This window comes from Rhamphochromis sp. 'chilingali' (assembly GCF_963969265.1).
Source record: "Rhamphochromis sp. 'chilingali' genome assembly, chromosome: 12".
Taxonomy (NCBI): domain Eukaryota; kingdom Metazoa; phylum Chordata; class Actinopteri; order Cichliformes; family Cichlidae; genus Rhamphochromis; species Rhamphochromis sp. 'chilingali'.
Window position 1 is genome coordinate 21,597,143 of NC_137939.1, and position 23,246 is coordinate 21,620,388.

General features: G+C 40.2%; 1 protein-coding gene across 4 annotated transcripts; it reads right to left on the bottom strand.

Moving 5' to 3' along the window:
- Positions 1-24: 24 nt before the first annotated feature.
- On the bottom strand, positions 25-22,713 carry LOC308407164 (protein phosphatase 1 regulatory subunit 12B-like). Of its 4 annotated transcripts, none has more exons than XM_080898666.1 (12): positions 22,609-22,713; positions 21,260-21,350; positions 20,981-21,175; positions 20,787-20,862; positions 19,490-19,599; positions 10,402-10,418; positions 10,160-10,289; positions 8,590-8,694; positions 8,381-8,431; positions 8,197-8,247; positions 4,503-4,751; positions 25-2,321 (listed from the first exon to the last, which is right to left on the bottom strand). In XM_080898666.1, the coding sequence occupies exons 1-11, from the start codon at positions 22,626-22,628 to the stop codon at positions 4,617-4,619; spliced, it is 981 nt and encodes a 326-aa protein (XP_080754792.1). In that variant the 5' UTR covers positions 22,629-22,713; the 3' UTR covers positions 25-2,321; positions 4,503-4,616. The 4 variants fall into 4 exon arrangements, with proteins under 4 accessions (XP_080754792.1, XP_080754795.1, XP_080754793.1 ...); XM_080898669.1 differs by lacking the exon at positions 4,503-4,751 and adding an exon at positions 6,421-6,491; XM_080898667.1 differs by lacking the exon at positions 4,503-4,751.
- Between the last annotated feature and the right edge of the window lie 533 nt (positions 22,714-23,246).

Below are 23,246 nucleotides of genomic sequence, written 5' to 3' on the forward strand. Positions count from 1 at the left end.
TTGTGTTTAATACCCAGTTCCTCTTCCTCTGTTCGTTGTGTGTTAATGTCACAAAAACAAAACATTTTCATCCTTTTACCATTTATTAAGTAGAGTGAATTAAGTAATGTGTCTGTGTTAAGCCACCACTCAGAACATTTCAGACTGTTGAATATACAATCACTCGGTAAATCAGTATATCTACAGCACATGTAGAGAGAGCAGAATCATACTGTAGCTTATTTATAGTTCAATTAGTGGATGTGAGCAAACATAACACTGGTAATGTGGCATGGCTGGACTCCAAAACCATCACATGGTTTAAGGAATATAAGAAACACTGAGGACCTTGGTTAACTTAACCATTAAGTGAAAAAAAGACTGATACCAAAATCCTTGGTGTGTCTTTCACACCACGTACAGCACAGAAGGAGATTTCATGCAAATTAGTCTGAAATGCAGAGTTTATAAATCACGATGTATTAAACCCTATTTTAAAGCAAACTCACAATCTCTACACTTTGTTGCATTGTGGGTTTAGTTCTTAAATAACCATTAGAAGTAAGAAGTGCCTTCATACTGCAACTAATAAAAACATGACATCACTAATATTGAACTAGTAAATATAGCCTACAAAAATAACCAGATCAAAAACAGAAGCTTGGTAAAGTTCTGGTTTGTTAAAAGGCCTGCAGTACAGGCTTGCTCTGAAGCTAGGTGTGCCTTATAAATTGGCAACAAAGTCTTTGAACAACTGCAGACCTATTAAAATGGTGAGAAATCATTGCAGAATAAAAGAGCTGATAACAGTTTATATTTCACAGCGCTGCCTTTTGCTGATTTTTAAGGCCACCCAATTAATGTGAAGGCTCACAGAGCAATGATAACAAGGAAGTGCACAATTCTGGTGTTTGTATTTTAATCGCCTAATGACAGGAAGGCCAACGGGTCAGCTAAAAAATAATCAGTGTACTCCTCTGAAACAAAACTGACTAGGCAAAATATAAAGATTAAAACTAACACATCCATAAATAAATAAATATATATCTATTAAAAAACAAAATATATACGGCATTTTCATTTGCACTCGGGGTGTCTCTCTCTTCAGGCATTCATTTGTTTTCAAAATGAGATACTAGCTCAATAAAAATATCCTCTTGGAAGAACATGCATTTAAAAAAGCAAGGCAGCTGAAAACACAAAAAAGGAAAGTGTGGCAAATATTAATATCATCTCCTCTGAAAGTGTACCATTTTGAATGTGTCACAGGACTGCTAATAACAGCAGCACTGTTAACATGTGCATGTACAAAGTAGCCTTTCATGCCTATTGTACAGTCTCCTTTAACAAGCCCACATATACATGTTACATTTTTTTGCATACTAGGTAAATTAAACTCAAATGTGTATTAGCTAATTTTTAAAAAGCTGAAAATAGGACTAAAATTTGTGACTGATCTATTAGAATGATAGTTTTTCCAAAGGTTTGTCAAGTGCATCACATTCATGCATCCCTGCAACTGTAGAAAAACACCCACAGATTTCCAAGGAAATCCACATCTGCGAGGCACTCAACTGTGGCGAGCAGCAACGGCTGAGTGACAAACCTGAGAATGTTGTCAATTGAAGCAAACACACCCCAAAACATGCATTTTATGATGCTTCACTATCTTTAGCCTATAGTGAAAGCAAGTCAAAGTGTTTTTGTGATAAGTTTTTAACGTCTTTAACGTCTCACATCATAATAAAGGAGAAAGCTACGGTTCCAAACAGTCTAAGTCAATGACTGTCTTCTCTTTCAAATAAAAAACATATTAAAACACGATTATGGAGTGCACAAGTAACAACCAAAGTAAAAGTGTCAAAATGTTATATGGCATATTATTAGGTACAGTAGCCTCACGCAATCTGATGCATTAGTTTGGATTTGAAATGTCAACAGTACACCTGGTCCCTATTTCATACACGTGACAAATATTCCTAAAACAAACAACATCTAATGAAGGAAAAAAAATTGTTGAAACTTTAATTTTAATAATGGTAAAATTAACTGAAGCTTGCCAACACTTCTCTTTGGATCTTCACAAGTACTAACAGGAATTACTAGGATGTTTCTGAAAATGCAACCAAACTAGCCTGTCACCATACAGTAACTCAGATACGAGTCAAAACCCGGGACCTTGTGGATAATGACACTGCTATTTCAGGGTTGGAGCGTCCACAGACACACAAGAGGAGCATCGCACATCTTTTTTTTTATTTTGACAGTTTGCTGATGACTCGAATGAGAGCACCATTTTCATCCTTTAGTCTCTGGTTGTCTGACTTGAGCTCTGTTAAGACCTAGAAAAAGAGAGGGAGAAAACAATATTAGAAAACCAGGGAAATATACAGCTTTTGCTGTGTCATTTAAATGGTTACTTGACATCTTTGTGACTTAAACCAGGACTATCCACTGCAACTTTAATCACCACTAAAGTTATCTTTCACTGAAGTTTAAAGTCAGGCAATGAGGACATGCTCTACAGTACTTGATCATGCAGTGTGGTGTGACAGTGACAGTATGTCCTGAATGTGAAAAGTGACAGAGAATGAAGTCAGAGAGAAGGAAAGTGAGGGAGGGTCAATTCCCCAAATCTAGGTCATGTCTCTCATGAGAAGCAATGACTAAAAATAACCACCCTCTTTGTCAAAGTATTTCCCCTCTACTGGAGACAAACAACAACCTTCTGCGCTAGCTGGGACACGTTGAGTGAGCAGAGACATCTTACGTCAACATGTTCCTGCCCAATATGTTGAATATTAATCCATAAAGTGAGAGTGAAAGCCCCACTGTGCTGACAATCCTATGTTGTAAGTTAAAAATTAAATGATAGTTTGATAGTTTTGGAATACGCTAGATGAGATGACCAATAAATTATCAGCAGGCTGTTAATTTAGATAAGCGTTAATGAATAAAAGGCAAGCAATTTTCCTGTTAGCACCTTTAAAACTGTTCAATCTGTAGAAAAGATGAAATGAAAAAGTTGTGGTATTATTCATTAAACACCTGCTTAGACAGCATGAAAAATATTTCCAAGAATGAAGGAAAGCAGCGGTGTCCAACAACAGGCCTCAAGGGCGGGTGTTGGAGGTTTTAGATGTGTCCTTGATCCAACACAGCTGATTTAAATGGCTAAATTACCTCCTCAACATGTCTTGAAGTTCTCTAGAGGCCTGGTAATGAGCTAATCGTTTGATTCAGGTGTGTTGACCCAGGGTGAGATCTAAAATCTGCAGGACACCGGCACTCGAGGCCTGGAGTTGCCTACCCCTGCGCTATATCATATACAGTGAAATGTGTTTCACTCTCCTTGTGTCATGCACCAATAATTACACCCTCACAATCTGGCATTTTGTTTAAGCAGAAAAATTTCCCATTATTTACTCCTACATATAAGTGCTAGTGTTGACCCCTCCACCACCCCAGCCTCCACATGCAGACCCTTCTATGAATATTTAGTCACTAACCCCAAATTTGAAATAAAAAAATACAGTATTTGTAGCTAGTGATGAGCTTGCAGGCTAGATGCCAAACTGTACTACATTGGACAAGAAAATAAATCAGTATTTCCTTGTTATTCCACACTAATTTATAGCAAGTCTACTATGGCTTTGTTTTTTTCTTCTGTAAGTAAAACAAATAATTTGTCAAGCTCTGCAAATATTAGTCATTTAATCATTAAATCGAAACATTTTGCAATAACTTTAACAAATCTTTGCTAAAGTTAATTTTGTTGTCCCTAAAAATCTTTAAACCATTATCAGACTGCAGGGTGTGTTTCTTGGGGTTTGATTTGATTAGCTGGTGAGATATTTCCATTTGTTTCCAACAGAAAATATGGCATACAGACTTTAGAGTAGAATCGATCCTAACTCTCAGAAAACAAAAAAAGGCCATTGGGCTTATTTCCCCAAGATGCCTAATGATACCTTTAATTTCACATCCACTGCTCATTAGCAAAATCATACAAAATTATTGGTACGTTTGCACCCCTGTCTCATCCAGTGACAAAGCACGTGTTCATTTTCAAGGCTAATGATCTGACACGTTTCATTTCCTTTGGAAGATTCAATAGTGGCTATTACCTTGGAAAACAACTTTGCATTGATTACACAGCACATTGCACAGGACTTGAATATGTTTAATTGTGAAAATAAAAGGTGCTCACAAGGTGCTTCTATTTTTCATGATGCAGAGTCCTAGGTGTTTATGCAAAATGGCAACCCCTATGTAAATAAATAAATGCAGCTTAAAACACAGTGTTCATTTCTAGCATGCCACACAAATCTACCTAAAATTAAACTTCAAATAAGGCTTTGTGACAACTGTTTTGGAGAAAAGGGGGCTTCAGGGTTGGTCTAGACCATAAAGGGGATTAGATTTTTTTAAAAAAAGTGCACAGGAGGATGCATTGCAGTGTGTGTGTGGGGGGGGAGAGGGGTGGGAGGAAAGCGTGAGCATCAAGAGAGTGCAAGACCTGCCTGAGAGGAACACAGCAGAGGTTGAAGGGGCTGTAGAGGCACCAGAAGGAAAGAGAAGTAGAAATTATGTGGCTGAGGAAGGGGAGAAGAGGAAGGGGGAAAGGTCTCAGAGGATCAGAGGTCCTCTGTCTCCGGCATTGAGGCCGTCTCAGAGAGGCGGGCGAGGACGCGAAGCATGGCTCTATTTTCAGCCAGGAGACACTCGTTCACTCTCCGCAAGGTCTGGACCTGAGCCAGAGCAGGGAAAGCCTGCGTACAGGAGGAGAGAGATACAGAGAGGGGCAGACAGAGAGAGCATGCGGGGAGCAGGCCATGTCGCACAGAGAGATACTCATACAGAGACTGCAGCCATATCCGCTCATACAGGCATGCACCCACACAGCAGCATAGACAGGGGAAATCAAAGAAGCAGAGCTGAGGGATTTATCAGAAATACTTACATAAACAAATATTTACACAACAGAGATATTTTGAGAGAAAATACCATAAGCTGCAACAAAGCGAGGAAAGTTATGAAGCCAGTTCAACTTGGATTTGTGCTCATCAAAGGTGGGCTTTATTGGGAAGAAGTGAGGTGTTGACTTATTATTATATTCATAGAACTGCAAAGAAGATGGAATAAAATTCATAGAAAGCTAAAAAAAAGAGAGAAAATAATGAACGCTGATATATTTTAGCCTTTGCACAAGAGCCTCTCCAGATAAAAGTCAAAGGAATGGAAATCATTCATTTCCTCCCTCTTCCTGGCCTGACTTTTTTGAGGTAAACCTCAATGTGGTTCGACATAGCTGTCTGTGGTTTGACACCATTGCTGAAGGTAAACCGCAGACCAGACACACACACATATACACGTTATTCAGGGCACTTGTGGCATTTCAGCCACCCAGACAGACAAGTTTGTGGAGGTGAATGTGGCAAAGCATGACATATAAACGAGGACACCCAGCTTCGCCTTGCGCACATTTATGAAAGCTGCCTGGTTTGGGGACTTTTCAGTTCATGCATTAAATATTCTCTTGGATTAAAACAGCGCAGTTTTTGGAAAGGTGCCCTTGGCTGTGGTGAAGAAAAGGACACAGTGAGCCGAGGATGCATAATGACCAGTATCCCTTATTACACTCTTTTAATATTGAGCTGTTTGATATTAAATCAGATCTGACTACACTCTCAGGTTCTAAGGGATCATTTCTACAGAGTTACTATTCATTAGGTTTAGAGGCTGTCAAGAATAATTGAGCTTTTCCATTTGGAATGTAAAACCCAGCAGAGTAATCTGACACTTTGAGTATTACCACATTCCCATTATTTTAAGAGGGAAGATGGACACACAGTGCTGTTGATGTGAAAAATCCATAACTAAGGCTAATTAAGTGCAGAACTACAGGGCGGGTAGCCCAAAAACCCAAAATGCACCCCTATTTGCAAGAAAAGTAACTACAGCAAGCAAAGGCGAAGATGTGCTGTTATGTATCATTTATAGGAACGGAGAGTAACCTGCTCAGGAATTCTGACACTTGTGGTCATTGAGTGTCACAACTGCAGTTTATTGATTTTGTTTATTTTATTGCATTTTTTTAAATAACCGCATAAACATCTTTTATTTATTTATATACCTCTTAAAGGCTACTGTTATTTTCCCTTTCCAGTAGGTGGTGCAATTTGATACTTATGTGGCAGCAATGAAACAGCTCCCCCATGTGGAGAATCTGATACTTGCTAAAAGTGAAGGAGTGACTTTGTGAGAGAGTGCAAGGCGGTTCTCTGAGGTGATGTGCTCCCAAAGCTTTTACGCTCTAAGCTACTGTTGAGAGGATAAAAAGTCCAGATGTGTAAACATGCCCCAATCTCTGGCACAACAGAAACATGTGAGGTGATAGGTACGTATCAGTCACACCTCTGTATCATAGCAACCACTCACCGTCCCCCCTTCCCTGAGACAGCTTGCCCTCAGGGCTGGTACCCACAGCGAAACCGCAGTGGGGCATCCTGCTGAAGGAACCATGACAATACGGGGGTCAAACATCTGCTGCTTATATACCACGCCGCTGTTGTACGTTGGAATTCTGCATATGTTATGCAAACCGAATTCCCGAAAAGTTGGGTTTTATAAGAATAAAATGCAGAGATTTGCAAATCTCATAACCCACATTTTAGTGACAACAGAACACGGAAAGCATGTCAGTGTTTGAACTGAGACAACTTTAATGAAAAAAAAGCATCCCTTCTCCTTTTAATAATAGTCCATAAACATGAATTGAGGAGACCAGTGTTGGACTTCTGGGAGAGGAATGCTGTTCCATTCTTGTCTGATATATGGCTCTAACTGTTCAACAGTCCAGGGTATTTTTAGCTCCATGATGCACCAAATGTTTTCAGTGCAGGCAGCTCAGTTCAGCCCCTGGATGTTTTTACTACAAAGCCTTGTTGTTGTTGTTGTTGTAACAGGGGAAGTAGGCCGTTTACCATTGTCTTGCTGAAATATGCAAGGGGCTCCCTGATTGTTGCTTTAAAACTTGTATGTACTATTCAGCAGTGATGATGCCTTTCCCTATGTGCAAACTGCCAATTCCATTTCCAGTCATGGCATGCTGTGTTCACAGACAGTAATTGAAGACATTTCTCTAAATTCTCTGAATCTTTTGATGATATTATGTACTTTAGATAGTGAGATATTCATAGTCTTTGTAATTTTAACGTCGAGAAACATTAACCTGAAATCACACATTTTGCAGACAAAGGTTGGTAAACCAATGCCATCGTCTGAGAACGTCTGCCGCTCTAAAATGCTCGTTTTTACACAATCATGTTATTGACCTGTCGCCTAATTAGTTTGCAAATTGTTCCACCAGCTGTTTCATTTTAATATCACTTAATTTTCCAGCCTTTTGTTGGCTCCATTCAGATTGTCTTGAGATGTGTTCCTGCCATTAAATTCAAAACGAGCTAATATTTTTAATGAAATAGGAAATCTTTTCTTTGTTCAATTGTGAATAAAATACAGGCTCACAAGATTTGCAAATCATTGCAGAGTGTTTTTATTGACATTTTACTTGAACTAGTTTTGTGTAGTTTTTTCCACAGTTTATTTTATGCTGGTTGGTTCTCTCGAGTAATCAAATTATAATCTTATCGTGTAGTTTGTAATTGCTTCCACATAAATTGCAGACCATTTTTACTCAGGCCTGACATCTCTTTGTAGTTGTGCCCTGTGTTTCTTTGTGAGGCAGAATACACACAGAGCAACACAGGAATGTCTCACAAAAGCAGGTCTTTTGCTCTTGGATAGGGTTTGGTATTCAGCTGGAACTAGGTCACAATGTTCACCCCAACAGTGGGATAAGTGGAGCAGTGGAGCAGCAGCACAGGCTCCTCCTTAGCCTGGCAGGAAGTGGCCCAGCAGAACACTGTGGGTAATGAGCCTGAAGCACTAACCTTCTCTCTCCTTGACTCCAAACCCACCTGGCTAACCACAACTCTGCAGTGAGCGATATGTGTGTTCTGCTTTGTAAAAATACTTTAGGTGTGCTTGATTTAGAATGAGTGAAAGGGGCTTGGCTGGAGGTACCGGCAAGGACTATCAGTATTATAATGTTTTTTGGGGAGAAAACATCAATGAGACAAATTAAGCACAACTTGTGTCTGAGACAAAATAGATGCCATTTAAGTGAGTACACACTGTTTTGCATGGACTGACCTTTAATTCCTCCTCCATGTCTGACACTCTTTTCTCAAGGGTTTGTTTTTCCTGTAAATGAAGAAAAAAAACTGAAGTAAGTTCTACTGGAAAAATGAGACTATAATTTGAAGTAGACAAGGAAACTGATTGGAAAGAATGCAAATATATGTAATATTATCAAGGAGGTTGTTAAGACACTTACCCTTTTTTCTGATTCAAGTGCTGAAGATCTTTCAGATATTGTGTCGTGTCTCTAAAACAGGGGTAAAGTTATTGGGAGAAATTTATTAGAAGAACTGGTTTAAATTTTAATCATGACTTCACTGAAGAAGTAAAAAGTCAAATCTTTCTTCAAGCACACAGGAAGTGAAGGGATGAATGTGAGTTTTCTGTAGAATGGGCCAAAGGTACCTGAGTGACTTTCTCCAGTTGGGAACGTATCTTGGCTAGCTCTTGTTTGCTCTCCTGCAACCTGGACTTGAGTTTTGCATTTTCATGCAAAGCTTCTGCATACATCTAAAATGTTAAGAAAAGGACAAATATAGGAATAGATTTGTTATAGAAATTCTTAGTATTTGAATTTTGATAACCAAAATATTAATGAAGATACAAAGCATAAAAGGAGTAACAACAGACAGTTTAAGTTGAACCACACAACTCAAACAATATGTAAGATCATCGGTTATATTTACATAAATACAGTTTTTTTTCACAATAGCAAAAGCTTTTTCAAAAAACCCCAAACCTAACACAACGTTACTTCTTTTGTTTCTGACTGTGACGGGACCAAACTGAGTGTGCATTTTTTGTTGATATCTGATTATGTTTAACCTAAAAGGATGATGGTGATGAACGCTTATCACAACTGTAAACTAACTGTAATGCCCTTCCTGATGCAACCCCAAAGGAATTTGTGCCTCCTCCCAGTAAATGTGTAAACCAGTAGACTATGGAGCCACTTTCGACTTGGGCATGGTCTCCGAATTTCAAGGAGGGGGAAGGGGGGTCTCTGTCTCTGTCGGTCTTAAAAATAATAATGTTCGCGTATGTTTATGGTTAGGGTTAGCATCACCTGTCAACATCTATTTAAGTAAATGTAGTAAAAGTACATATAGAACTGTTAGCTTCTTCAAAAACCTTACATCTTCAAGTCTCTCCATGTTTCCTGTTTTATTTTGAAAGCTCTGGTGTTTCCATGTTCAGTGTGTTTAGTTTTACTTTTCCCTGTGGCGTCATGATCATTTTTGTCAGCTGTGTCTCCTCAGGTGTTTCCACTTCCCTCATTACCCTCCTGTGTATTTAAGTCCTCTGTCTCCCTCTGTTCTTTGTTGGTTCATCTGTCTGTCTTCATGTCAGGTCACGTCAAGTCACAGAGTTTTTGCCTCCCTCTGTTCAAGTCCGTGTTCATGCTCCTGTTTGGTTTATTTCATAGTTACGTTGTCACATGTTCCTGTTTAGTTTCATGTTCTTGTCTCTCGTCATTGTTTTCACAGTTAGTTTAGTTTTGCCCCAGTTTAGGTTTCAGCTTACTTTCGCCTCGCCTTGTTTTTCAGTTTTTTGTATCAGCCGCATAAGGGCTCGCTTTTTGTTTGATCATCAGCTCATTTCTCCTGTGTCTGTTTTTGGGTCCGCTCCACAAATACAACATCAATCCCCGCCATGACAACATGAAGTCAACAGTATTGCCACTCTTACTGTATAGTGGCATTGCAGGTTCATAGTTCCATATACTGGTTTGATGCAATCTCAGTAAGACATACCTTCATTTCTGCAAATACTTGAAGAGGGAATATTACAATAGCAAAATACAATTACAGGTCAGAAGTTCCTTTCTGACACTCCCATCCCATGAAAGCCCAGTTACATTACTGGGACAAATAGATACAATGTGCATAAATATAAAGGCAAATTGTATCCAGGACTGCAGCTTTGAATCAGTAACATTAGAATGTGTTTTTGAAACCGAGGAAAGAGTTACTACCTTCTTATAGTCTTTGGCAGTGGAGTCTTGTTCCTGTTTATTCAGTGCAGCCAGCCTTGCCTCTCTGCGTGTGTATGAGCTGGTGCGGCCCAGTGACTTGTCTGTAGCACTCTCTCCAATGGAATCAAATCTAGAGGCAACACAGCTCTTAGCCAGTCTGAAAGGCAGCTTTATTTACAGTGGTTTTTTTCCTCTTACCTGTTACAGTTCTGTAATACAGAAGAAAAAAGCCCAAATCTTACCTTGACACTCTGTCATGCTGAAAAACAAGGAATAAGGCATGTTAGTTTGACTAGCAGCATGGAAACATCACACTGTGAAAATATTCTGTCACGGTTAGATCGAGTCCTGTTCATTTGATATCACCAAACAAAGGCTTGGCTGAGAAATATTTTCCATTTTGAGACAGCAGAGAACAAAAACAAAACTTCCAGTTGAATTATCACAACATGCGGCTCATGCTTTTATTACATCCCAGCTGGACTATTGTAACTCCTTATATGCTGGAGTTAGCCAGACCTGCCTGGCAAGGCTGCAGTTGGTCCAGAATGCTGCAGCTCGTCTTCTGACACGTACTAAAAGATGTGAACACATTTCCCCGGTGCTTGCCTCTCTTCATTGGCTTCCTGTCCACTTCAGAATTCATTTTAAAATTTTATTGTTGACTTGCAAAGCCCTGAATGGACAGGCTCCCGGGTATTTCTCTGACCTCTTGCAGACTTATACCCCCTTTAGATCTCTTAGATCAAGTGATCTTTTGCTTTTAGCCATACCAAGGTCGAGGCTGGTTCATAGAGGCGATTGGGCATTTGCAGTCGTAGCGCCTAAGCTGTGGAATAATTTACCCCTATACATCAGGTTATTTTATTAGGTATGTTGTATTCTTGTACAGCACTTTGGTCAACGCTCCTGTTGTAATTAAATGTGCTATATAAATAAATAAACTATAAACTATGTTCGGACGCCTTTGGTCCCAGATGGAAGAAGTGCATGTAGAAGTAGGACACAATTCTCCCCAACACTGCTCTGACAGGGTTCGCAGAGGTCAAACCTCCCCGGTGAGCCTGTTTAATCTTTTGAAATACGCTGCTGCAATGAGCATGCCTGCAGCACAAATATGACATAATGACATCAGAAGTCAAGTATTCCTTGCATGACAGGCTGCCATCTGACCTCAGACAACAGTCTGATATCAAACTGTCCTGGCAGGTCCCTGCTATGACTAGCCCAGTCTAAGTGGCTGCCAAGTTGCCTGTTGTGATCACATTCTGTGTTTGTTTCCACTTCACCAAGCAGCCTGGGCACTGTGTGACATGAGGAGTTGCGTATACATACTGTTCTTTGGCTGTATTTGGTTTCTGTTTTCAGAAATTACGTTACCTCAGAGATGTCCCTTTTAAGGGACCTATTTTTTATGGCTATTGACTGCCTTCCTGCATTACTTCATAGTCATGTGAAAAAGAACGTTTACACTATGGGACACTATGCAGTTCTAAGTACGCCTCATGATCCAGTAGCTTGTAGAATCACCTTTAGCAGCTGTAACTTGAACTAACTGTTTTCTCTATGAGTTTATTAGTCTCTCACATTGTTGTGCAGGAGTTCCTGTCCAGTCTTCTTTGCACCGTTGCTTCAGATCACTGAAGCTGGACGGTACCTGTTTATGCAAAACACTTTTAAGGTCCCATTGCGTTGTGTCAATCAGTTTGAGGTCTGGATTGTGACGGTGCCATTGAAACGCCTTGATTCTGTGCTTCTGTTTCAGATTCGTTGGCATGTGTGGGATCATTGACCTGTTGTATGACCCAGTTTGGGCCAAGCTGTAGCCGTCAGACAGAAAGCCTCACATTTGGATGCTGCCTTGTTCTTTTTTTGAAAGAACGAGCTTTCTCCTAGAAACCCTTAAAACAAAACCCATACGTCTTCAGTTGTTTTCAAATAGTCGATACCAGCTATCATACTGACTGAGCCTTGCATTGCACTGGCCTGTCCAGGAATTTCACCCCATATTTAATCTCCATACTTAGTTTGTCAAATGACTGCTGAGAGCCCTAAACAAAACTGAACTAAACAAACACTTGCTGCCTTCAGCCGATAAATGTGAAATTTTTTTCAATGTTCATATCAGACTGGAAACAACAAGTAATATAGTGAGAGAGGCTGCCATGATGTGAGACCAGCTTGATCCGTGATCTCTGCTGCAGTCTCGTAAAACTTCCCTAAATTCATAGATTTGGAGTTGATCTCCAGCCAGGCAAAGAAATCTTTAAACACCTGTGTTTAGAAATGTTTGGCAATAAACATCAAGTGTGGTGGTCTAAGCTGTTTGAGACAAGAAGCAGATGTTAAAAGAATGATTTAGAAAAACAGTATATGTTAAAAGCAGTGGGTATTCCTGCATTCAGATTTAGTGAGTTAAGAGGAGATTTTACACAGCATCGTAGGAGCTGTTCCTCAGCAAGTGTTTACATAACTGAGCCACTGCTGCCTGTCCTTATGTGGTCATGTGCTTCAGCTGAGCTATCCAGGAAAAAACAGACCTCCCTGACCTCAGATGAAAAAGGGCTAAGGATGGAGTGAAGAAGAGCTCTCACTCACTCTGATCTCTTTGTGCAATAGCAAGGAGATTCCTCAATCAGATTGTGTAATCATTCATTAAGCAGCAGGTTGTAAGAATACATTTTCATGAAGCCTGCTTTTGGAGATATGAACCAAACTGTACGCAAACTTATTTCACACTAAAGGATTAGGAAATTGGGGAAATTAGGCTTTTTTTAAACTTAATACTTTAAACCTTGAGTGGGCCCTGTGGGGATTACACTGCCAGATTTTTGGGGAAAAATGAGCAAGTCCTTATACGACCAATAAACGCATAACATCCGCATTGAACTGAAGCCAGAAAATGAGCCATAGTTTGAATTCTACTTGTGATGGCAGCTGCACCAATCTGATTGCCTTGTTAGGAAAAATTGAGGGAGGAAGAACTGCCACATGTAATTTAACAAGGCAGAGCAGAAGAAGGAGGAGGAGATGAACAACAGTGTGTCAGACTGGTGAAAACAGCCTCAGAAACAGTGTTGGCTTTACCATGGGCACCCAGTAAACAGAACCGTTTCCAGTTTTATTAGCTTGCCTGGATCAACATCATCAGAAGTATACACACGCAAGCCACCTGCATGAGCTCACTGCTAGAGCGTATAAATGATAATGCTAACGTCAGCCAAGACAATCATAATTAGCAGACTCTTCACACTCATTCTCACTGCCTTCTCTTCCTTTCCACTTTCTGCCACAGCATCACTCCTTTAGAGCAGGCTAGTTGACTACAGTAGGAAAATCTGAGCTACACCAGTGCAAATGACACTACACACACATAAACTCATAAAAAAAATCTTCCGCATTCACTCACCTTTCCCTACTTCTCTACAGTGTTAACTCTTTACACAACATCTCAGAGCTCCAGGCAACCAAGAGTATCTTCCTTGTTTTCAAAATGACCAAATCAAATGAGGAAATGGGTTCTTTTTCTTGAGTAACAGTACTTGGAAACATTACTGCCTATTACGACATGTGTTACTATCGATGCATTAATTCATATGTATTACGATTACATTTAGTGAGTCCTACTCAAGTGGCCTATCTCTTCACACAATAGCATCACACGATAAAGCAAATGTGTGAAATTATTAATGGGGGGACTAATTTGAGTCTTTGCTTTTCGTGGAACATCAGGTAATTTTTTTATCTTTCTGTGGACCTGCAGAGATTTTTACAGGAAAAGTGTTTTGGATCTAGTGCAATTACTTGTTTGCATATTCAAGCATGTTTTAATTTGAAATAAACCTAGTGGGCTATGATTTCTGAATGTGGGGGAATGGAGAGCACATATTTCCAGAAACATAATGAAGCAGAAGTAGCAGAAACTATCTGATCTGACTATCTCAGCTATCCTAAATTCTTCCTTCTGTACAGCACGTGGCTTAATGTGCTTACTTACATTTCACCACTGTGAACATCTGCCAAATGTTGAGTGTCTGCCAATAATGCAAATGTGTTCCTGTTGACTTTGACTTCCTGCTGCACACAGCTGTAACACATATTACATTGGTACAATTATTGCATCAACCTGACTCCACGGCTTTTTCTCTCCCAGGAACACACTGCCAATTCAGATTGGGGTGGCTTCATGGAAAATTAAAGCCAGAGTTTCCCCGGCAGAGAGAGAGTGACACTTGTTGAAATGCGAGCAAAAGAATCCAAACATCCACCAGAGGCATTCGCTGCTGGCAACAGTGCAATAATAATGAGTGTGTCTGTAGTGTTGCGTGACATTACTGTACGTGCTTCCAAACAGACAGGATCCCATTGTGTTTGGTTTTTCCCCCACTCTATTCTTTCTTTCCCTTTAAATGTGCCTGTCACACAGAGTTCAGCTCAGTCTGATGCACTGACATAAACAGTCAAACTACGCCCGTGAGAATAAGCCACTTAGGCAGAAAAAAAATAACAGGAAATTACAGAAGGAATGCTTCAATCCAAAAGTCTTTTCCAGAAAATGTGGTCAGACTCTCAGCACTTCAGAGCAAATACTTGCCTCGCTTTCACAAGCCAGCAAATAAGCTGTGATAAGTGTCTGAAGAGTTAGGCAAATACACATTAGTAAATTAACTATTAGCCTGTTGATCATATAATGATGTTTTTTGTTTAACTGTTAGTATCCCAACAGCAGATGTCCAAACATATATACTGCTATAATATATATCTATATATATCTATCATTCAAAGTAAAAAAATCTAATAAATTAACTGACAAATTCTTTACCTAGTTGTCCGAACTCTTAAAAAGCTGCTTAATGATGCGTCCAGTTGTCTTAGATGAATCAACAAATCAGCCTGGTCTAAGGATTAGTCATCAACATCTACAGAAAATACTATTCTTTCTTTGACTTTACAGAGGGGTCATACTATAAAGTCCCTTTACAGATAAATAAAGAGTAAGATAAACTAAGAGTTGTGATATTAAAGTTATTTAAAGCCACTGGAATAAATTACCAAAAATTGCTACAATATCACAAAAAAGTATCACATTCAGTTTTTCCTGCAAAGGTGCACCGCTCTAGAAATGAAGCTTACTCTGTAGTTTTTTTCTGTAGGGGACGGAGACGATGGTGGCGATTCTGTCAGTGACTTCCTGGTGCGAGTCAGGTCCTTGGTGCGTGGGTAGTAGGATGACATCTCCCTCCTCTACCCCGGACAGGCAGATCAGCTTCTACTGTAACATTCACCGAGGCCACCACCAGATAACAGCTGCACACACGCACAGATTCCCTCAAGCAACAGGGACACAGATGTCCATGACCGTGCTCCTGGGGAATCCTCAGCAACAACAGGTGTGTGTGTGTGTGTTTATATGTCTGTTTGGTGTTTCAGTGCAGCCACAAACGTCCCAGAAGTGGACACAGTTGCTGCTAAATCTGGAAGGATTTCAAATGTGCAGTCACGCCTTCTTCAAATCTCAGGCAGTTAAACAACAAGCAGATAAAAATTTTAAAAAGAACCACAAAACAAAACAATCTCTGGAGATCTAAAGAAAAAGAGCAATTCAATGAAGAAAGCAAACGAATGAGTATCCCTTGTTCTGCTCTGTCAGCACTGAAGTCCGCTATGAAATGCACAAAAGTCCAAAACAAGACAAGAGAGAAAAAGTTTGTTCCCTTTGCTGCCTCTTCCTGAGTTCCCCAAAGTTATACACTCTCTGCCATCTCCCTCCCTCTCCTGCTCTCTCTCTTCTGCTCCTTTCACTATTTGGTCACCCTCTCGGTCCCTCTGCTTCCCCAACCCCCAGCCCCCTGCTTCTCCCGGCTCTCTTCAGCTTTGGCAGCTTTCTGTGGCAGCCTGCCAGAGGCTCTGCTATGGACAGACTCGGCACTGAGGGCTAAAAATTGTCCACCGATGTGAAGAGGGATAAGAGGAGGTGGAGCACAAAGCCAGAGTCAGGAGGGGGCTGAAGCAATTTGTGTCCTGGTAGGTCAACCTGGGTATCACCTGAGGAGCCATCAACAACTGTAAAGTGTCAAGTAACTCTGTGCGCCCTACAGTGTGATGGAGAGGGGACGTTGCCAGTATTAGTGCTACACAGTGTTAACACAGAGCACTTGTGACACATCTCCTCTTCCTGAAACAGAAATCTTGTTTCATTTTGCCCACAGCCGCATTGATTTTAGTTTTATTTTTATAAACCTGCCTATTGATAGACAGGTTTATAAAAAGTCAACATTTTATTAAAGAATAGTTGGACATTTTTGGGGAAATATAAATTTTGGCTTTCTTGTCAGAAGTTATTTGAAAAGACTAACTGAATTCTCAGACTTGTGTGAAGGTACAGCCAGCAGCTTGTTAACTTGGCATAGCAAAAACGCTCGAATAAGAGAAAAACTGTTCGACTGGCTCTGTTCAAAGATTCTAAACCTGCCTCCCAGCATCTCTCAAACTCTCTAATTAACATGTTACATCTTATTTTGTTAATCTCTTTTCTCTCTGGTTGTTAAACAAACAAAATTTATTTTTTAACTAATGAGGCTCAGCGGGGACAGAACCAAACAGTTTTCCCTGCTTTTCCCTGCTAAGCTAAGGTAATCCAGCGCTGGCTCTGACTTCATGTTGACCATACAGGTGGTATCAATCTTCTCACCTAATTCTTGGCAACAAAATGAACACGGGTATTTCTCAAAATGTCAAACTGTTCCTTTAAACAACCCAGCAGTAACCCCTTAATTTCATAGTCAGCTCAAGCTGGCTCATTGCTGTCTTCCTTTTATAGTGAGGTACGCAAGCGCCTCACGGTTCTCTATACTTCCCCATCCTTGCTCAGGGCAAATAGATAGAAGGCAAGATAGGACTGCGAGAAACTGAGCACAGACACAGGGGAGAATCAAAGAGAAGCGGAGAAGCTGATGTGTTGTGGCCTTTGGTTTAAGGCTGGAAAGTCACCCAGACTAGAAATCTAACAGGTCTTAATTTCCCAACCCAAGTACCATTGCCTGCATCTCTAACTTTTACAGTGCTTGAATTTTAAGGACAAATACCATGGATTGTAAGTTCTAACAAAACTGATATTGGAATTAGGTATTAGTTAGAGTAGTCTAGCAGTATGTTTACATTAAACATTCTAACTTGGAGACCCTCTGGAAATAAGACATTAAACTACACTGGCACTGGTTTTGGATAGTTGTGTTGAGAATCTAGCCCAGCTGGAGTTCCTTCTGTCTGATCCTCACCCTTAGCTTTAGGATATTCCATATGGGATGCTATGCTCATGCATTTTAGTAAAGCAGAAAATAAGTGGCTACCAAAGATCCCCTGAGTGATAGCAGAAATGTGGAAGTTAAGTTTGGACTACCACTCAGATCAAATTTCATAATGTATTCCAGGATAAAAAGAGGTATGTTTGAAGCGGCATTCTTGCTATCTCTGCTTGTCACCCTTAAGTACCAGAATCTCTATGTTGTCTCACTCTGCACCTGTCTTTTTGTCGGTTGTTGGAAAAAATCATAAAAAGAACTGCGGAAAATCTGTTCCGATAATCATGGAGTCACGCAGAGGTCGACTCTATTGATGGACAGCCTGTCTAGCTTCTGGTAAAACCTCACTGCTCTGTATGATTATCACAGACAGATATAGTACCTGCTGAGATACTCTCGTATTACTGACAGATCTCTGTTTCAGATTCCAGCACAGGGTTACAGCCAAATCTCTGACCTGGAGTCAGCTCATATGGACACCACTTTCCATTCATACTGTATTACACCTAGGACATTCATAATCATCTATTATCAGGATACCGTCTTGTATAAGTCAAAGCCTTGTCATCTATGTGTCCCCTTTGCTTCCATTTCTCAGATGGCTAGATTATCTAAAGTGAAACTTAATAAGTGAATTGACAGATTTTACCCAGTAGGAGTAATTAGTGATTAAATTTGTCAGTGCTTTTGTCAGGGGTGTTTCACTGATAGCATGCAGGTGGAGGGAGAACAGTAATAGTTAAGAATTTAAAGGAGAAAGCAAAGCCAATCACTCTGAATCCAAGGGTAAGATTAAACAGAGACCATCTCAGTTTTGCCCAATATGGTATGGAATGCTGAGACACCTCAGCCATGTGATGTGAAGAATCAAAATGACTTAAAGAGAGTGGGGGGCTGGCTATCCAGACTATCTTTCTGTGAGATATTATCCAGCACTTCTAGTTACGGTACTCTGTGAACACATGCTCGACATTTGTGATTGCAGTAGTTCTTAAAATATTGCATCAGAGATCAGAGCGCAGCTGCCTTTGAAGCACACTCAGCTTTCAGGTCAGGGAGGAACAGAATATGAACATGAAACAACGGCGCCAACAGATATTGACTTGCACACAATATTTAAATTAGAGTGGTGATGCATTTAATACATTGTCATGAATGCCAAAAAAGAGAACCACTTTGATTTTGTGAAGCATGAGAACTGATTATCACATTTTTAAGTTTAAAATCATTCCCAAGAAATTTCAATGTATCACACAGGAAAGCTTTGTAAATACTGGCCTCCTCTGGAACAAGCTATGGATGAAAAATAGATTAGATTATCCTTTGACTCCATCTAGTGGTAGATGGTTAAAATTTTTGTGAAACCACCTGTCATGGTTCTCAAGATCTGGAGAGGTCGTGGTGTGTGTATTGTTTGTCTTAACCTCTCCCACCAGGGCGGAACTGGACCTTGGTTCCCCGCCTCTGAACCCACCCTGAACACACACCTGTGGCTCATTCACACTGATCCTGGCAGACTACTTAAGATGGCAAGAGAGGCTGCTTCCTCGCTGGATCGTCACATTACCAAGTGTCAGTGTAGTGTAACCTATGAAAATGTTCCTTTGATCCCCTAGAGTTTCCTCCTGACTTTGTTTTTTCCTCTGTGTACAGGCCTTCTAGACTCCCTGCCCGTCTTCCCTGCCGTCTGGATTTCTGTGGATGTGTGTGAGTGAGCGTGAGCTTCTTAGTGTGGACATTTTTGAGTTACGGATCGAGTGGAAGAAGAGCGTGTGTGTACCCCCGTCTTGGACCTTCCCTTCGGACCTCGCCCTACTCCCTGGAGCCCCGTGTTATCCGTTCCACTGTATATATGTATATATTCTCACTTGGTGTCACATTTCAAATAAACCCTCACCCTCTCTCTAAACTTCAGAGTCCTGCGAGTGAGTCCTCTGCCTACTAATCTGTGACACCACCATTCGCCTCTTGGTGTGTGTGTGTGTGTGTGTGTTATTACAATTAAAGTGGCTAGATGTTTTCCACCTACCTTTGCAATGTAGTCTGAGCCTTCAGTGTCAAAGCAGGGCCGTCTTTGTTGAGTCAGCTGTGCTGAATCTGCAATGTTCTGATTTTCATCTCTCCACCATCTCTCGCCAACTGGACATATAAAGGAAGTGTGTGTTTTTATTATTATACTAGATCAATACTAATAATGGAAAATAAAGACGTGCTGTATGATTAACAAACTGAAGGCTAATGTTCAGATTGAGGTCTTCGTGAGCCTGAGCTCTCAGAGCTCTCAGAGCTCAAAAACTTCTTAAACATTATCAACTCAAAACCAAAAAAAGTGATTTCATTCCTTTGATAGTGTTTTAAAACACAATTCATGTGCTCTGTGTCTGCATTTTGTAGCACAGCCACTCCCAACCCCCCCCCCCCCCCCCCCCCCCCCACACACACACACACACCAGCCTTCCATGAAAGGTTTTCTACCAAACTGTACTACTGTACCATGTAAGTAAAGTTTATTTATATTGTGCTTTTTATAAACATATAAGTCACACAGCACTGCACAACAGTAAAAAAAAGAAAGAAACATAATTAATATCAATAGAGACATGTGTTAAAATAGAATCATAAATAGAAATCAAAAATAATAAAAATAGGGGCGATCGTGGCTCAAGAGTTGGGAGTTCGCCTTGTAATTGGAAGGTTGCCGGTTCGAGCCCCGGCTTGGACAGTCTCGGTCGTTGTGTCCTTAGGCAAGACACTTCACCCGTTGCCTACTGGTGGTGGTCAGAGGGCCCGGTGGCGCCAGTGTCCGGCAGCCTTGCCTCTGTCAGTGCGCTCCAGGGTGGCTGTGGCTACAATGTAGCTTGCCATCACCAGTGTGTGAATGTGTGTGTGAATGGGTGGATGACTGGATATGTAAAGCGCTTTGGGGTCCTTAGGGACTAGTAAAGCGCTATATAAATACAGGCCATAACAACATAAATAACAAAAGAATGTCAACTGGAGGCCTGATTAAACAGATAGTAGTTACAGGGTAACTTTTATCACATACTTCACTACCTACAAAGTACATTTTTACTTATTTTTACTTAAAAACAAAAAACAACAGTTTTTGTTAAGATGTTTGAAATGACATTGAAAGAACAGTCCTGAATATCAAAACTGTCCAGAAATCATTAGGTGGACTAACAGTCTGGATCATAGTGACCTGCTAGCACATTTTTTGTTGTTGATGTTGTTGTATTATATTTTATGGAACCCAGAACAAAACATATGGATCATGAAGCACAACAGAACACGACAATCAAAAGAAATCCGGATGTTTTTCTTACCTCTGAAGGAGCTGTTGCAGTAAGGTCGGTGCGGAAGGTCAGGCAGGATTTCTAATCTGGTTTCAAAGTTACCCTCCTGCACATTTGGAGTAAAATAAAGAAGAATACAGAGATAAATCATAAATTTCACCTAAAGCTTCAAATCAGCCACATCTGAGGCAGAAAACGATTTCTGAATAATTCTGTCTTGTAACCTCATCCATTTGGCTCCAGTTTAGACTGACATCAGTTGTTTCTGTGTACTCTGTAACTCCAGGCTGAACTCTTCTATCATCTGTTAAGCTCATCCGCAGACAGGACCTGTCCTCCAGTCTGCTGCTATCCTCATTTTTTCCATCTTCCAGGCTGCTGATCTTCTGAGCCTCTTTCAGGTCAGTCGGAGTCATACCCTGCAGGATATTCACACAGCTTCACATATATGAACAGGTTGTTAAATCTTTCAAAATCTAAACGTGTGTCAACCATTTCAGTACCTGTGTTAACCTGCGAGTTTGTCTCGCATGGCGAGATTTTGCTTTTCTCTGAGATTCTGCTTCTTCATCCCTGACAGGGGTCAGATACGACCTGGGTCAGGAAAAACACACAAATGCATAGGTGTAATTAGTCTGCACGAGGCCACAGTCATACATATGAAGAACCAATGTTTTAAATTGAAAAATGTAAAATCAAATCAAGTCAAATGGGACATTAAATTTAGTATCTAACTATCTAGGTATTATTAACAAAACAAAGCTACATATATGAGCAATAATAGACTATTTGCATTACAAACCTTAACAAATCCAAAATCTACTCACAAGCTTCCGAAATTCAGTAAAAATGTCTAGTATTAATTGTACACGGCATAATAAGATAAAATCAAAAACATTCCATTATTATGTGGCCTTTATGTGACCCAGTGTTACAACAGCAAGTATGTTAAGCTGCTAACACAGCTTTTCTGTGATAGCTGAACACACTTCTGTACTTTTTAATTGTCTGTCCTGGCATTCTACTCTACCCACTTTCACAGGAAATCAGTGAATCAACATGCTCTGAAAAGATGCAAGCCTGATATCTATGGCTGTCTTCGTAGACACAAATAAAAAGCTGAGCAAGCATCGGTGGGGAGGCTCATGTTTTACCCACTGAACTGCTAGCACTGCCTCTGCTATGCTTTTACTGGTATTGATCTTTCAGTTGTGGAGTCACCCTGAATGTTCACTGAGATTCAATGGGCTGCTCGGCACAGCAGCACAATGTAGTCTATGCAAAGTTCAGGACTTGGATACCATTAATGTGCATAATTCTACCGACTGATAAAGAAAATAATCAAGAACAAACTAATTTAGAACCCAGTATAGCAGCCATCTCTGCTATACTGGGTTCCAGAGGCAAATGCTGGAAAACCAGTATTATCACATGTTTTGCATTTCAGTTTTATCCACCCACTCTTAAAAGCGAAAAAACTGCAAATTATTCCTCTCAGGCAACATACTCAAACAATTTCTTTTTAATCAGCTAGAGAAGTTAGCAAGAATAACAGCCTTAAGACAGTAATTACTAATGTACATTTTTTAAAAAGCTAATCAAATAGATCAAAGGAAAATATGAATTTTCAGCCCCCTATGCAACAATCCCAAGGCTCACATCACATTAGTTCTTAGAGGCCTGCAGCACCTGCACAGAGTAGCATAGTTACTCTACATTAAGATAACAAACATCAGGCCTTGGAGCCTTGCCAAAATGGTCGCTTGACAGATTGATAAATCTAAAAATGAAAATGGCTAAATAAGACTCCATGAATAGACCAGCATGACTCAGCCCCCCCACTGAAACCTACCTGCTAACAAATGCTTGCATGGTCCCTGTGGAAGGTCAGAGACTGAAGAACTGAGACAATGCTGCAGGGATGAGAGGGAGAGGCTGGAGAAAAAAGGACTCTAACTGGCCAGGGTGAAGAGAGAGAGAGGAAGAGAAAAGGAGGGGGATGGGGGCACTTCCTGCCTGAATGATGCATACACAATCAATTTAGGCTCCTATGTACCAAGGTCTGATGCAAGCAAGTCTATGCATACTTCAGCTGTGCATGTGAGCAGCAAACACATTTAGCGGTTTATTTGAAGAAATAAGGAGACTATTATCTTTCTTTATCTGGATTATTTGAATCTTTGAATTCTAAAAAGAAAACAGAATTGTGCATTAACCAATCTAGTTATTCATTCCTTAGTTTATTTATCCACTTACTTCAGGATTAAACCTTATCCCATCTACACATAGGAAACTTAATAACTAAATGTACGATTATGGTTAAGTCAAGGCTAAATTTAGCTTCTATAACTATTGAGGTTGTTTGCTAAACTGAGATGAATATAGATATCGATATAAGCAAGACACAGGAAGTATTGGAATCCCTTTTTTAATTTATATAACACATTTTAAAACTTTAAATGAGAGCAGAAATTTGTGGAAAATATGTAT